The sequence below is a fragment of the Talpa europaea genome (assembly GCF_964194135.1).
Source record: "Talpa europaea genome assembly, chromosome: 7".
Taxonomy (NCBI): Eukaryota; Metazoa; Chordata; class Mammalia; order Eulipotyphla; family Talpidae; genus Talpa; species Talpa europaea.
In genome coordinates this window covers 126392572-126410455 of record NC_140074.1, presented here as the reverse complement: position 1 = coordinate 126410455, position 17884 = coordinate 126392572, and the positions used below count along the sequence as shown (strand labels likewise).

General features: G+C 37.6%; 1 protein-coding gene across 2 annotated transcripts in view; it reads right to left on the bottom strand.

The window, feature by feature from the left end:
* The window catches only part of HELZ (helicase with zinc finger), a gene marked incomplete at both ends in the record, with an annotated part of 123875 nt that extends 106606 nt beyond the window's left edge, over positions 1-17269 (bottom strand). For both annotated transcript variants that reach the window (XM_084236911.1, XM_084236912.1), the window contains 4 exons: positions 2361-2417; positions 4000-4124; positions 15036-15072; positions 17060-17269. In XM_084236911.1, coding sequence (XP_084093037.1) covers positions 2361-2417; positions 4000-4124; positions 15036-15072; positions 17060-17269 — 429 coding nt within the window. The remainder of the gene's footprint in view (positions 1-2360; positions 2418-3999; positions 4125-15035; positions 15073-17059) is intronic.
* Between the last annotated feature and the right edge of the window lie 615 nt (positions 17270-17884).

Below are 17884 nucleotides of genomic sequence, written 5' to 3'. Positions count from 1 at the left end.
AATATGCATTGTCTTTTGTTTTTCCTTAACCAGTCTTTATTTCCATGTCTTTGTCCTCATCCATTAGCACTTACTAAATAAGGAGCTCAGTCCAATCTTTAACAAATTGCTGTTATTTTAAAAAATCTAAGTGTAATAATTAATAAGGGTAGCCACTGTTTGTTAGCTTTTCCTAGATGTAATTTTTAAAATTATATTGGTTCACTAACTAAAAAAAATACTACTCTAGTTACAGAGAAAAGAAATTATAAACAAATCTCAAATCACTTCTTCCAAAAGTCAAGTCACAAAATAAGAGCCAAGTGATATTGTGGCCTTACATGTAACAGGATTATAATTTTTTAAAACACATTTGCACGATTACTAAATGTAAAGCTGGTAATTTAATTAAGGAAATAACAGAGAAGGACAAAACCAAAAATCTTAATAAAAGGTCATTTCAATTTATATTCTCATTTTAAAAGCTAAAATATTTATAATTGTCATCTTTATTCCTCAGAAATTAAAAAAACGACATATATACAAGAGACGAAAGCTAATTAGAGCTTACTGGTTCCCAGTTTCACAGTAAGGTAACATAAAACAAAGAAAATAACATTTTTTTTAAAAGCCAATATAATTTTACCAAGACAAACAGTATCTATAACCAGTTTATTAATTCACAAAGATTTTCGTCCTTGCTCACTTGTGTGGGGTCAATCTCCCCAAAAGATCAGATTTTTCTAATGTGCCCAAAGCAGGTCTCCTGTCACCTTAGTGTGAAAATTAAATGTTACTGGAGGCCTGTGAGCTTCAGGAAGTCTACTGCTATTCCTTAAGAATGCAAATTTCGGGCCTCCCCGGTGGCGCAGCAGTCGAGCGCTGGGTTGCAAAGCTGCCCGCGGCCTCTGCGGCGCCGGTTCGATCCCCAGCTGCTCCCCTGCCACAGGAGAAGGGTCCCACATGGCTCGCAGACCTCTCCTGCCGCCCGCTGCTCTCCTCAGCAGTGTACTTCAGTCCTTCTGCCTGCTCTGCTCCCCACTCTGGCTCTGGTGAATTCTCTCACCCTCCCGCACTTCTGACTGTACCCAGTGCATGTATAAACAAACAAACAAACAAATAAATAAATGAAACATGCCTCTATAAAAAAAAAAAAAAAGAATGCAAATTTCCTTGAGTGGAGAACAGTGAGCACCCAGAAGATTAGGCAAACTTCTCTTCTTGCCTAAGTCCTTAGGCCTTCCCTAACTGAAGAAGAAATCACTGCTTTCCCTTTTATGACCTAGAAGAATGTAATTTGAGGGGTCTCATGCAGCTGAAGGTAAATCAATAAGTATGTCTTCTCTGAGACACGGTTCCCCTTTCCTTGACTGTCATCTGAAGTCTCCCTTCCCCTCCCCCCTCAATGCCCCAGGTCCCTAAACACAGGATGAAGATCCCTGGTCTGTTCCATTATTTATTAGAATTTACAACCATATGATTACTCCAAAAGTATGTCATTAAATTGTGTTGTTGATAGGGTGGTGTTGTTCTGGTGACTTGTCCAACCCAAGAGGAACCCAGAGGGGCACAGAAATATTTCCTGTGCCCAGACACTCGTTTGCTGTGCTACAAACATGATAATATTACCAGATTTAGAATGGGAAATAAACTACCAAAGGTCATGGGTCATGCTCCAGGTCTCGACAAATCCTCCACCTCACTCTCCATGAAACTGGCACCTTCTCAACTCTCAGCTCTTTGCTCAACTGTCCCATCCCCTGACCACCCAATCCAGGTAAGGTTCTATCACAGAAAACTTACTATTTTCCCCATATTATTTACCTCAAAATATCTGTAATGGGAACAGAAATTTGAGACTCACAAACCTATGAGTCTTTTACATGGTGATGTTGTCCCTGGACTTCAGCCTATCATGTGTCCTCAAGTCCTTCAACAGAGCACATTTTTGTTCCCACTTACCCTGATGTATATTATTCCTATCTCCTAAACCCATCCCCCCATAATAGTCCTTAAATCACAGGCTTCCTCATATTGCTTAAAAAACATACAAAAGGCTTAAGGAATACCTCATTTTTAATGACAGCATTTTCTAACAGCCAATGTCATTAAAAACTAAAAATTCCCAATCATCTTTCCATTTGCTGGCCAAAGACAGGAATTAAGGACAGAAGAGAAGACCTGAGAGGCAGAGATGTGAGAAGAAGCAAGTTCCCACGATGGGACCAAGCTGGGTTACAGGAGAAGATTGGAAAGTTCCATGACTTCACCTTTATAGTATTGCTTTCTTGGTCCACACACATTGATTTTCCTAAGTCTAATTCAAAACACATACTAGTGACTTAAACTCTTTCCAGACAGATCCATTTAAATAGTCTTACCTCTGTTTCTATGAGAAGTGTTTTCAGTCTTGTCAAATCTTTTGTTACCATCCCATTCTGAAAAAGTGAATGAAAAAGGGAAAAAACAATTAGCACATTTGTTCTCTGCTAAGGGGACTTATAACTGAGTTTCTCAGACATCTCTAAGCTTTAGCTATAGAAATAAACTCTTCTCATCTCCTGCCCCCACTACCATTAATGATGCCAATAAAACTGACCATCTATAAGGAATGCGAAAAAGGTTAACAGGACAAAATATACACTATGCCCTGAACCAATGTAATCAATTTTCCAAAGTTTAAAATTAGTTCAATAAAGTATTCACAATGGCTACCATCGAAGAAGAAGACAGGGGAAGTGAAGAGAAAGATAAACCTGAACATTACTTTTTTCAATAACACCAATGGGCTATATTTGTAAAATGATGAACTCAATTATTTATCCAAGACTCAAGATTCACACTGATCATACCACCTTGCTATTGATAAAGCAGCCGAAAGAAAATATGCAAATTCACTCTTCTAAAATTCAAGTTTCACTTGAGATTTAAAAGCAAATTTCTTATTCCTAGTTTTAAATCTAAAAACCCAACAGGTAAAAACTGTGCACTAAAAGTTGCCTAAGGGTAGATCTAAATAATAAAGAAGAGAGATATTCTTTGTCATCTACTGAGAACTAAAAAGCTATACAATTTTGCTATGTTAATAATATACATTAGCTTTAAAATTCATTCATGAGTTTGGGGAAATCAAAAAACATTGTTTAATCAACTAAATAATTTACTGCACAAGTCATCCTCATAGGTGGGTCACTACATTACTCTCAGCAGTACACTAAGTACATTCCTAAATTCTGCTTTTTAAACCAAATATTTATTTGCAGCAAAAACACAACTTTGCGCCATATTTTCACAATTCATAGGAATTAAAAAAGCACAGGAAACTCTTGTTATTTAGTAAAGTATATACATATACTTTCTTGTTTTCACTGTTTTTCATTGTGAGTCATGAAAAAGCCAGCCAATTTTACAAATTACCAAGTGGTAAATAAAAGTTGTAATATTTCTAATTTCTACAGATGCCAGCTCTAACATTCCAAAAGTATTCTTTCAATTATCTCAACAAAAAATAATATAGGAAATTAAATGCTATACCAAAAAATTTTACTCCAGAGTCTAAAAATTATTAGATAGCTCCAATCAGAATGGTAATGAATATTAACTTATACACATACCATCTTCAAAGACAAAAATAATTACTGGTTAGTTTAAATAAATTTAAAGATTTCATAAAATAAATGGCTAATTCTAAAAACCTTTAAGATTATATGTCCACAGGACCATTTTAAAACCAAAAATACTTCCAGGTCCCATTAAATTATATCTTGAAAGAAAATCATTTACTTGTCCTTTATTTTCAAGCTCTAACAAGTACCTGCAAGGTTTATGTATATCATGAATCCAATGATTAAAATTCAGTTTGTTGAAGAAAAATGAGTATCTCAAGATACTCATGAACTCTGATTTCTGACAGAAGGAACTAAGATGAAAAATGCGCGAAGTATTTCCCCCCCAAATTTGCCTATGCAATCAAATGAATTGAATCCATTTTCAGACCTTCAAAATTAGAAATCAACATACCAGGGACTCTCCTGTCAGTGACTTGGCAAGAATGCTGGACACAGGTTGGAGCTTTCCTTTCAGTTGCATGCAGCAAAGCACTGCCCGAAAGGCACCGTCTCCCTTGGCCAGGCCTTCTCCCAGCACTATCGTAAAAGAATGGCCATCATTAACCATGTGACATTTAATACACACCACTCCTGATTATATTATTAGCGCACACAATCCCAAGAATGACTTCTTATATGCTCAAAGATTAACGCTGAGAACTAACTAGAGGAAAGCTGGGTTCCAATTCCATCCAGGACATGCATGAAGGAAAGAAAGAAAAGGCAGGGACAACCAGCATGCCTGACCCGCTACAGTCTAGAGCCAAAATCAAAGGGAGAAGAATCAATCTTTAAGCTTTAAGTTTTCCAGTGAAAACTACTACTGTCTATGATTTCTGGATAAAGGAGGACTTTCAAACTGCAGCTATCCACTGAATAAATTCTAACATTTTCACAGTCACACAAGAAACCCAAGGCCATTAAAACCCATAAAAATAGAAACTGCAAAACTTGGTATCTGGTATTCATAAGCAATTAAAATTAGCCTTTATCAAAACCAGCAACTTTACATACATCCTCAACTGTCAACTGGTCACAGAAAATGCTGCCCCAACTGTCTGCAAGTGTTCACAGATTTAAGTTAATACACTTACATGAGGTACATATTTCTAAAATACAAAATATACTCTTTTTTTTTTTAAGATTTTTTTATTCATTTATACAAGCACTGGGTACAGTCAGAAGTGCGGGAGGGTGAGAGAATTCACCAGAGCCAGAGCGGGGAGCAGAGCAGGCAGAAGAACCGAGGTACACTGCTGAGGGGAGCAGCGGGCGGCTGGAGAGGTCTGCGTGCCATGTGGGACCCTCCTCTGGTGGCCGGCGAGCAGCAGGGAATCGAACCAGCACTGCAGAGGCTGCGGGCAGCTTCGCAACCCAGTGCTCAACCGCTGCGCCACCGGGGAGGCCCCAAAATATACTCATTTTTATGCCATTTCATTTGAGATGATTTCTCACAGCAACTGCTACCAGTTCAACTAGTAAAACAATCTGTATCCTCTTTACTGCGAAGTTCAAGATTCTATTTTTAGTTTGTACACACTTTAGCTCCTTTTCAAGAAACGAATTTGCTGAGAGAAAATACTCTAGAAATTGCATTTTTTTCTAATTCTAAGAAAACATTTCTTTTTGTTTTTTTAAAGATTCATTTTTATTTATTTATGCATATAACAACTGGGGTGTAGGCCAGAGGTGAGGGGAGGGAGGTGCAGAGGGACTGGGTTGGGGGAGATAGGATTTACCAGAGACAGAGTGGGGAGCAGAATAGGCAGATTCACTGACATACACTGCTGAGAGGAGCAGTGAGAGGGACAGGAGAGGTCTGCTGCGCCATATGTGGGTTAGCAACCTGGCCAGGGATCAAACTCAGGCCTCAGCAGTGATAGCATGACAGCGCTGAGACTTAAGCCCAGACCAACAGGGAGGACCCCAAGAAGCATTTCTTTTAGAGATTAGTATTATATACTACATAAGGTCCACATGGATTGTTCCTATTTATTTTGGTTGTGCTGAATATATTGTTTTGTGAAATGTTTGATTTTTTATACACAAATAACATTATAACAACACTAATAAAATTCTATATAAAAGTTCACTATAACTGGAGCCTCCCTCGTGGCACAAGGGGTTAAGTATTAGTATTATGAAGCTAATAGCACCACTCAGTGCAAGTTCCAGCTCTGGCCAGGGAGGTGACCCACATGGCGCAGAAGATCTCTCCTGTCTTGCCCGCTGCTCCCCTCAGCAGTGTATTTCAGTCAATCTGCCTGTTCTGTTCCCCACTCTGTCTCTGGTGAATCCTCTCAACTCCCGTACCTCTGGCCTGCACCCAAGCTGTTGTATGCATAAATAAATATATCTTTTTTTAAATTAATAAAAGTTCACCATAAGTTCACCACTCAACTAAACAAACTTTTCGCTTATTGACAGTCTCTCCCAATTCTTGTAAATGTTTACATGATTGTGACTAACATAAATGTTTACATTCTGCTTTTTCCCCCTTAGCACATTCAATATTTTATATATCATTAGAGTGCTTATATATATCATATTATTGTCTATAATGTTCCATCAAGTATATACATCAATTTAACTACTCCCTCCCCAACAAGTCCAAATTTCATCTAATAAAAATAACACTTCATGCATAAACATTTTCACGCATACACCCTTTATTGAATCTAAACTAGAAGCTGCAGTCTCTCTATATTTAAGCTTTCATTCATTTACTTTCAGTTTGGGCCAACTTGTCTCTCCATACAATTGATATCTACTCAGCTATCACTGGATAATTTCAATTTAGAGTTTCTTTAAATGTATCTTGAGCATCTAATAAAATTCCATGGTAAGCCCACATCTCCCTCGGGTCTTACTATTCCTAAAACTATTCAAACATGACCTAAGACAAGTCATTTTATTTTATCTCTCTGGCCCTCAGTGTGGTCGGTCATCTGCAAAATAAACACATGTGAATTTGTTATAAGGATAAAATGATACAATGCAAATAAAATGCTGTGAAGGAAAATGACAGTCCTACTAAGGTCTGAAATTCTTATAAATTCACCTCCTTATAAAAAGGAGGTGACAGTAGCTACAGTAGTAGCTACCTTATAAGGTTCCGGTAAAGACTGTGTTAATTATATGAAGAATCTAACATATCTCCTCTAAAAGTTTCCTAAATGTTACCTTCCCCTTCTAAAAATTATAAAGCAGTAGCACTGAGAACTACTAAGAAAATAGTCTAGTTCCTTTTCAGTAATCGGGATATTAAGAAACTAATTGACACAGGTTGAAAAATATTTCAGGGGGACAAAAAAAAATTCTAACATTTCAACCTCAAATGATTATGTCTTGTTTCAAGAATATTAAATCACATCACATTTTCAAACATTTCTCACGGATCTTTGGTTTTTGTATAAGGTATTTGCTGAATTTTGTTTTGCAAAGATTCCTCCATTACACTGACGTCTGAATGTCTCAATATATGTCAAAATTATGTTCCTCTCTTCTCTTTTTAGATAAGAAGCAATATTGATATCCTTCTTTTCCAGCTGTTCCTTTAAATGCAATTCAGTTTGTCTTGCAGGTTCCCACATAAAGAACGATGGCAAAGAAATAGTCAACAACTATAGATAAAAAGCTCCCTTACTACACAGTATCATATAACAAAATTAATTAAATTGCAAAGCTGCCAATTGGGTACCTTATTATCTTTCGTATTGTAGAAAAGCTTGAAAGAAAACAGAGTATGGCTTAGTGTATCATTAAACTAGCCTTAGCTATATAATAATTGAACTTGCCAAAAGATTAAAAAAAAAATCCAACTTTGAGAATTTTAAAAAAGTTACAAACCTGTGCATGTAAATTCTCTTCTCACTGTCTGTGAGATTGTACTGTGAGCACATAACTGTTCCCAACCTGAACTGGAGCTCCTTCCTGTCCCTTGGAAGTTACGCCTGGTGGCGCAAGAGGTTAAGTCTCAGCACTATGAAGCTGTCGGCAGCCACTGCAGCATGAGTTCAATTCCCCGGCCAGGGAGCTGACCCACATGGCACTGAAGACCTCTCCTGTTTGGCCTGCTGCTCCCCTCAGCAGTGTGCTTCAGTCAATCTGCCTGTTCTGCTCCCACTCTGTCTCTGGTGAATCCTCTCATCTTCCCTCCCTCCCCCAAAACACACACACCTCTGGCCTACACCCCAGCTCTTGTATGCATAAATAAAATAAATCTTGAAAAAAAACCTTCATGATCTCATTTACAGAATCCTTGGTTGTACAAGTTTTAAAGTTAAGCATTATAGGAGTAAGAAGTACTTTTTTCTTCAACAGCAGTTCATTGTAAACAATTCTGGACTCCCTTCTGGTATTTTCATCCTATAGAAACTTAAGTCGTTTCTCCTGGCTTATGTTCAGCATACCAGTTTAAATTTTAAAGCTAATTCACTCAAGTTCCTAATTACTACACAAATACAAATTATACACCATAAAAAGCTGACAACACAATTAAGCATAAAAACAAAGCTGAATAACCTGCTTCCCCAGAAAAATCACAGAAGATTTTTATTTCATCTACTTAAGGCACTATTAAAATGATATTTGTAAAAGTAGCCTGTCCTATATTAGGTGTGCTGTAGAGAGACAATCAATTTGCTGCTCTCAACACCTTCAACTTCCACTTTATAAAGAACTCTAATTTCCAAGATGCATTTGCCATATAGTTACAGCAAAGTTAACCTCTATTAAATGTTGAATAACTGGACTAAGAAGGTTTTTCTATTTTAAAAAATCACTTTAACTTTATTTTTTATCTTGAAACTCTTTCACTGCCATCATTTCCATTTCAAAGTCAACATCTTGCCCTCTCTGTTGTAACCACTCAAAGGAAATCCAGCTTATGGAAAAGCAAGATTTTTCTCAAATTCTCTGCTAAGGCATTCCCTTACTTCATTGTTTCTATGTTTGTTTGTTTTGACTAACCTACTTACTGAGAAAAACTCTAACCTTTTGCTATTCTTGTATTTCCTTTGCTCTGTGGGAGAGCTCTGCTTTCATGTTTTCAAAATAATCTTAATTTTAGTTCCTCGTTTGGTACAGTATTTACTGAGATTTTATAACACATGGTATCATTCCCTTTACATATAAATATAATTTCAGTTAGTATAAAATTAATGCTTACAAATTTCCATGTGTCAAAAGTAACAATGAAATACATTTTAAAATATTACTCATGTCTAAATTAGAAAATGCCTAGAATGACAGTCTTACCACTATGATGAGACAAAACTCCTGAAACTGCATTCAGAGAAGTTCAAAGATAATTGCTTATTTAAACAAGAAAGAGTCTGCGTATTTAGAAGATAACTTAGTCCTCAAACTTAACTCAAATATTAAATAAACATTTATTACCCTCATTTATATTCTGTCCCAAAATTAGTATTCTATAATTTAACTTATTATTCCTATCAACTTAAATATAAGGCCATTATTTAAAATAATTAGTAGATATTACAGAGAAACGAAGAGTGAAAGTCAAAATTCCATTCCATAAAATCTTAAGTTTCTGTTAAGAACAATCTGTGGTACAGCCATACAAAAGACACGCTTCAGCCATAAAAACAATGAACTACTGATACACACAACTCAGATGGATCTCAAGGGAAGTATAGCAAGGAGAGAAAACCTATCTCAAAAGGTCACATACAATATGATACCCTCATACAACATTTTCAAATGACAAAACTATAAGGATGGGGAACAGATGAGTTAGTTGCCAGGTGGTGGGGTGGTGGGCAGCAGAGGTGGTGAGTGTGACTATGAAAGGCAATATAGGGAAGATCTTCACGGTGATGCAACAGCTGTATCTGGATGTGCTGATGGTTACACCAACTTACAGATGATAAAATGACAAAACTGTACCACTCACTGTACCAATCTCAACTTCTGGTTCTGACAGTGTACTCTAGTTATGTGAGATGTAACCAGCGGGGCAAAGTGGGGGGCACCGGGGACCTCTCTGTGCTGTGAACCTGTAATTATTTCAAAATCAAAACTTTACTGTGAAGTCTGGCTAACAGTAAAAATACTGGCTAGACTAGCTCGAAGGCCCAAATGCTTATCCCCACACCACTAATGAATATCTAAGTTGACCTTGAGCCTCAATTTTTTCATCCCTGGAATATGAAAATCCCCCTTGCCTTGTGTCCCCAAGTTTATTACGCCAATAGAATAACTTCTGCAAAGCCATAAAGAATACACAGGCATTATTTTAGGAAAAAGAGAAGGAACATGGCCTTTCCGGTCAGAAAGACCTAACTTCAAAACCCCTCTGAACTGGTGCTGTGCTCTTAAGCAAGTTCTTTAAACACAAAGCTCTTAAGCAAGTTCTTCAAACACAAAGCTGTTTGCTTCCTCACCTCTAAAATTGGAATGATACTGCAATGTGATTACATAAAATAATATTTTAGAGGGTCTAACCCAGAGATAATTCTGAATAAGTATTATTACCCCTGTTAATTAAGTACCTTTCACAAAAAGAATTTTTTTTTAAAGATTTATTTATTCATGCATACAAGAACCGGGGTACGGGCCGGATGTGCGGGAGGGTGAGAGGATTCACCAGAGACAGAGCGGGGAAAAGAACAAGCAGATTGAGTGAAATACCCTGCTGAGGGGAGCAGTGGGTGAGACAGGAGATGTCTGCCAAACAAAAAGAATTTTTATAGCCATTAATCAAATTTCTTCTGAGAAGAAAGGTGGATAAAGATGCTACATCTTCCCCCAGGGAAAGGACAGAAGGTGCAATCAATCACATATCAATTTGCCTCTTTTAATACAGTTTCTAATCAACAAGAATTGCTGGTTACTGAAGCATTTTCTTCACAGGGCAAGTATCATTATAATAAATGTCAACAAACGCCCCAAACTCCTTCGTCTGCAATACTGATTTCTTAAATAATGACACTCTCAACTAGGGTTTAAAAATCTTACAGGCTTATGAAAAATACTCATTGATGTTTATGGTGACTGAGTTTGCCGTACACACAACATGTAGCGTGTTACTCTAGTTCATACGATGTTTTTTTACTTCACTTTCTCCATTTACCTCCATTTTATCAGCATAAAAATGTTTCCTATATAATAAATATTTCAAAGTCCGGAAAATAATCATTTCTTCATGAAAGTCTTCCTGTTATACCAAATACAATTTACAATCACAGGGCCTCCCTGGTGGCACAAGAGGTCAAGCACTGCACTATGAAGCAATCCGCAGTCTCTGCAGCACGAGTTCGATCCCCGGCTGGCCAGAGAGAAACCCACACGGCACAGCAGACCACTCCTGTCTCACCAGCTGCCCCCCTCAGCAGTGTATTTCAGTCAGTCTGCCTGTTCTGTTCTACACTCTGACTCTGGTGAAATCTCTCACCCCCCGCATCTCTGGCCTGTACCCCAGCTCTTGTATGCATAAATAAATAAAATCTTAAAAAAAAAAATTTACAATCACATTCAGATAATGAGAACAGACTTAACCACCTCACGGATCCAGGAGTTCCAGCCTGGCAACCTTCACTATCCAAAACACACAAAACTAAAATGCATGAACTTAAAACCCTATGTAGTTTATTTGCATGTACTTGAAGTATAATTTCAACTTCTAAGATTCTGAATCATTTGAACAAAGTCATAAAAAATATTTTGGGGGGGCCTCCCTGGTGGCACATGGGGTTGGGACGCAACCTATGGGGCTGTTCCAGCCACTGCAGTGTGAGTTTGATCCCCCGCAAGGGAGCTACCCATGTGGCACAGCAGACCTCTCCTGATTTGCTTGTTGCTTCCCTCAGCAGTGTGTTTCCGTCAATCTGCCTGTTCTGTTTCCCGCTCTGTCTCTGGTGAATCCTCTCACCTCCTCCCCACACCTCTGGCCTGTACCCCCGTACTTGAATGCATAAATAAACAAATCTTTACAGTCTTGAACACTCAGTGAATGGTATCCATGTGTGTATACATTTTTATTAAAAAAAATGTAAAAATTTTAAACTAAAAAAAATGTAAAAATTTTAGACTAACTTTTGTTATTTAGTCATTAAAAATATCTATTTTTTCATCCCAGCTATTAAACTATACTTCTTGCATTGAGGCTATTCATTGAAACTCCTGCTGTCACTCTCTTGCTGACTTTTGTGTTTTTATTGCTGCAGTTACTCCATGGAAATACATCATGAAAGGTGCTGTGTTAATAAAGAGCTCTATTTTTACTAAATAAATAAATAAATCTTAAAAAAATATTTTGGGGACTACCAGGGAAATCTGATTATGGACTACATTTTAGATACTAAGGCACTACTGTCCATTTCATGAGGTTAATAATAATGTTGTGGTTATGCATTTGTGGTCTTTTCAGATATACATAGATAAATATTTAGGGATAATAGCATGATGTCCAATTATCTTTACATTATTTCAGAAAAAATTAATGAAGTAAATATGACAAAATGCTATAATCTAAGTTTTAAGAATAAAAATATTTATTATACTATTTCCTCTAGTTTCCTGTATGTTTCAAATTTTTCATAAAAAAAATAGTTGATGTTTTCTAATTCCCTAACAAAGACTGCTGGTCTGATTTTCTAACTCCGCCTTTGAAAGTGAAATCAAAAGTTCAGAGCAGCAAGAAGAGAAAAGGGTGAAGATTGCTGGAGTGAGGCATGTTGAGAGTTGCAAGGAATGCCCACTGATAACCTGACAGGAAGGGAGCAGACACCCAGGCAGTACTATATACGAAGTGCAAATACGGGCCTCAGGCTATGAAGATAGGAGTTATTTCACCGCCATCTGCCATTACAAAGCAGTGTAATAATTAATAGAGCCTGGGATTCTCCTCTTGCTCTTTGTTTCTGACTGACTGCCTAACCATGGCATTTTTTATGTTACATAAAAATAACAATTCGCAAAGTTGAAAAGAAAAAAATTACATACAATAGCAGAACTCTACAACTAGCAATATAAAAGTATAAATGTGGCCAATATTCCCAAATATCTGTTTCAAATAAATAACTTTCTATACATGGCTCAGAATTTAAACCAGCATTTTCCACGTTCGTACTTAGCACATAAATAGTGAGAAGGAATGCACAGAATTTAATTAATGAAATCCTCCTTTATTGGAAGCAAAACTATTTTCACTTTTCCACACAGCACTGTAATGAAAACCATTCCACATACATTTTTTTCCTTCTTTTGGATTATTTATTTGGGATAGTATCCCAGATTAGTGGGTCAATGAGTGTAAACATTACCAAGCTGCATCCTGCTTCATTTTCCACTAACACCACAAGAGTACACTCAGTGCATTACATCAGTATCTTAGACACTGGCTTAACTTTTTCTCCCAACATTATAGAGAAGTGATCAATATATAATAAACTGTGTGTAAGTAGTGCCTACAACTTGGTGAGTGTAGATGTATGTATAGAATTATGTTAATAACATCACAATTCAGGTAATAAACATTCACTACCTGAAAGTTTTCTGATTAAACTTTTATATTATTAATTCAGCAGTTAAAATATTATCTAGGGCCTCCCCTGGTGGCGCAGCAGTTGAGCGCTGGGTTGCGAGGCTGCCCGCAGACTGCAGCGCCAGTTCGATCCCCAGCCACCAGCAAGGGTCCCACCAAAAAAAAAAAAAAAAAAAAAAAAATTATCTAACTGTAAGTAAGACAATTAACAGAAAATGTAAGATTTTTCTGTATGTTCCTTCACCAACAGTGTTAACTCTTTTGAGAATTCTCACAAATCAGTTAAACTCTTAGGGCTTGAAGGTCTCTAAAATGAGAAGATTACGGCAACCTCACTTGTAGTCACGGAAGAGAAAATTAAAGAGTACCCATCTCTCCCACATGAGATAGGCAAGATGTCCAGACTGATCGGTTCCAGTGTTAGTGAGATTAGAGGGAAAGAACTTTCCCATATATTGCTGGTGAGTATAAGCATTCGAAACTAATATGACAGTATACAAAATAAGTGTATTTGACACTTACTCTGTAAGTATGAGTTTACACTTAAAAAATTATAATTTTTATAATTTTAACCCATATATCCAAATTTTAAAATATATTAGACATCCAACTTTTAAAACTATCCTATAGAAATAAAGGCAGCAGTGAGAAAGATCATTTATTTACAAATAGATTATGACAAACTAGAAAACTAGAACCTCCTGAATGTCAATAAATGTAACAATTTGTGAATAAATTATGTCACAGCTATACTAGGGAATGTCAAACAGGCCCTGGAGCCACTGTATATGTAGACAGCCCTGATCTCTGTATGCCGGAAAGCAAGCTGCTCAGTGATGATCACACAAATCTTTAGTTTTCAAAAGAAAAGCTCTACATACGTATCACAGGCATTGCTGTTTACTGCTACAGAGAAAGGAGCAACAGATACAGCAAACTAAGAAACAATGATTTCTTCAAAAGGGAAAATAATTTTCTTCTTCATATTCCTCTATATGATTATTTCATTTGTTGGTAATTTTTAAATGTCCATAGAGAGTACAGATTTTGTTAAAGGAAGATGTACTGGCTATCTCTCAGATTGCAGTTAACTCCTAAAATGCACACTTCTATGAAGGAAGGTTCACAAAAAGGTCATTGAATCTTTAAGGAATGTGCCACTATGCCCAGATGCCACAGCATGGAAGACAGGTTTTTAAGACTTACAATACAAATAGGCAATACTTTTAAGTTTTCACACAAAGGAATAAATAAAAAACAATTTATATGAAACATCTCAGCCTTTTCCTCCACTGTACAGGATAAATGAAACTTTATATTATCCAAGCCAATGAGCTGTGCAAAAAATCCCACCAAGAGTGTATGAGAATGTACAGCAAACCCCTCTCCCACTCACTCCTAGATTCATTCTAATGAATTGGCAGCAATCACAAAGAAAAGGATTTCTATTCTGTGAGTACCCAAAAAGCAAGAATCTTATAAATCAATTTCATGCCTAAATGAAAACAAGAAAAAGCACCAAAGAGATTTCTCATCAGTCTCTTCTCTCTAAGGAAAATCTTCTAATGAAGGGGAAAAAACATTTAAGAGGAACAGGCCCAGCCTTTCAATTTCTCCAAGCTTAGTATTGTAATCAATGTGCGTTCTAGTTCTTAAAATTTGGCTCTTATTAACTGAAAATACTCACACATCTTTAAAAGGACGCTATCAATGTTCCCAAAGGAGTGACAAGAATGTTAACACTTGGGAACAGGAGTAACGCTCACCAGTGTCAGGACAGTTACCATCCAAGTCAGGCACTAGTCCCAAGTAGGTGGGCTTTTTCACTAATATTGTAATCACTTCTGAAATTAGCTTATGGGACAAGTCCAAGCTTAGACATTACTCAATTAAATAATTCAAAATCTTCAAACCAGGAAAGAATCCCATGTTAAACTTACCATGCCTACAGTCTTCATCAGCTTGCCCATAGTTTTTCTGCAAAATAAAAGATACAAGATAAAATTAAATAGTTCAAGGATTGCTTTTAACAGATTTTATCAAAAAGAAGCCAAACTTTGTTTCAAAGTTTAATCATTAAGAGCAAAGCTAACTCATGTGCTCTCTGAAGATCAGCGCACTCTACAAATAAACATCATCACCTTCCCTAGTCCATCTACTCCCACTTCCACGTCTCTCCTTCTCTAACCTCCAATCGCCAGGACCTCCTCCCCATCCTCATCCTTTGCTCATATCTTTACTGAGAAAAACCACAGCCGTGGAGACAATCCCCACATACTGTCCCCATCACATCTGCCTGTTTTCCTGCACACCCTCTGCCTTCCACCTGCTGCCAGATCAACTATCCATACTCCTTTCTAAAGTCCACCCTACACCATTTTCCAACCACTCAAAAAAATCTGAAGTAAGTAACTGTGTCAGCTCTCACTTCTTATTCCCTGCATTCAATTCATTACGAAATCTTCTTGGTTCTAAATTCAAACTGTTATAGGACAGGGAGAGGGGCAGCCCAAACCCCGCAAACCTGCCTATTCTAAATGGGTTCTGCCATCCGCCGCATCAACACAAAACATATGACACTTTAATGGGAAGGAACTTTAATAAAAACTAGGAAACAATACAGGTAAGGCAAAGAGTCTAGTTTCTAAATGAAGCACCCAAAGTTACCCGTCCCTTCGTGGGTAAAACTCCATCCATATGGGATTGGCCAGAGCAAGGCCCCAAAGCCTGCCACAAGTCTAAAGCATCTTCCAGTGGGGACCCACAGAAAAGAGTCAGAAACAACCAAACAAGCCCGGAAGGAAAAGAGCAAAATCAACATCAAGATAAAAGCTGCCATTGTCACCTCCCCATGGGTCTCACCCACATCTGTGTCACCCCATCCACCACCAAAAGACAAGCGCAGTTTCTTCACGTGTCTCTAGGCTCCATGTGCCTCCTCCAGGTCTCCTGGCTCCATCCTGCTTCCTTCCTCAGTCTCTTCTTCTGCTTCTCCTCTTCCTGCTCAGCTCCACCCTCCCTTGGGTGGGGCAGGGAAACTCCCCCTTTCCTGGGGACCACCCTGTTACAAAACCAGAGCCAAACCACTCTCCACTGCTACCACGTTGGCTAAAGTCACCGTCATATCTGGCCTGGATTATTCCTGTAGCCTCCAAACTAGTCAAGCTCAATCTACTTTTACTGTATATTCTCAACACAAAGTCAAAGAATTCCTGCAAAGTCACTCTTCTGCTCCAAACCCCACAATGATTCCTCACCTCAAGTAAAACAAAAAGTAGTCTTTAGAGTGACCTGGAGGATTCCACAGGGTGTATAGCTCCATTGACCTCTCTTCCTTGTGCACTTCACTCCAGCACATTAGCCTCTGAGCTGTTCCTCAAACATGGCAGATATGCTTTTACCTCAGGATCTCTGCGCTGACTCTTCCCTCTGCCTACACGCTTGTCCTCCAAACTGCAACATGGTGCATTCCCTTACCACCTTCATATTCCCTTCTCAATGGGGCCTTCCTTGACCATCCTATTTAAATTGCAACCCCATCCCTAACGTCAATACTCCCAATTTCCCTTGCTCTGTTCTCCTCCTTTTCATACAGATTGTTTCTTTTAACAGTCTAAATGTTTACTTATTTATAATACCTAGTGATTATTATCTATCCCCCAGTAAGAAAAAGTATTATTCTCTTTCTTTTTCACCAATATATGCCAAGTATCTAGAACAGTGTCTAGCATATAGTATGTACTCCATAAATGAGTGAATAACCCAAAATGCTATACAACAGTACAACTTTCAAAAGTCAAAACATAACCATTTACTATCAAAAGTATAACAATCACTAGCCACTTTACTTGTCTCCCCAGTCTAGAACTATGACATCTGTAGGGAGTGATCAGCAAGAGTTCCCACTCAATGAAAAAGATCATTTTTACATTGTTCGGCATCGCCTGGCCAAGTGTTTACTCACCAGTTGCAAAAATGAGGCAATTCTATAAAGAAGACTCTCGATTTTAATGCTTTCTATCTCCAGTGGACATGGTCCTGTGAAGTCGGCCATGGAATACTGGCCAAGAGAAAGGAGGGCCTCTGTGCAGTGCTTGAGGGCCATTTCATAGTCCTGCCTCTTGAGTGATTCACACGCTTGTTCACATGACTTCTCAGCTCTTCTGTCTTCCATGACTCAGGGACAAAAATCCTAAGACAGAGAGAAAGAACAATTAAGAAAAGTCTTAAAACCTTATTAATTGTAAATTCTAGCCCCATGCTTATCGTCATTGGCTTAATTATCTATCTGAACAGTTATTCTCAACCAGCCTTTTGATCAAGGTCACAGCTGAGCAGCAGCCATTGATGCTACAAATCTATATTTCTCATTTATATTTTATGAAGTCCTTACTAAGAGCCAAGCAAAATGTCAACCATAAGTCAACAGAACGCTAACAACACAACAAATTTATAAATTTATAAATGAGGCAAATTTACAAATGAAACATGACTTTGTATATTGCCAAGTACAGCAAATCCTTTGTGGTTACAAAGGATTCTTCTTTTTTTTTTTTTTCAACCAGAAGGTGGAGAAATGTTTTCTATTCAAACCTCACAATTTCAGCCTTGCATTCTATGACCGTGATTACAGAGAATCAAATTCTATGTCATGTAGGATTTTTCCTACCAAAGTAAACTGGCTAAGACACAAGTTTCAACTGCCTATTAATTCAATTCCACAAACATTTCCTGGGACCAGACTCTGCTACAAGCCCTGGGCTACAAGCACTAAAGACAAAAATGGAGC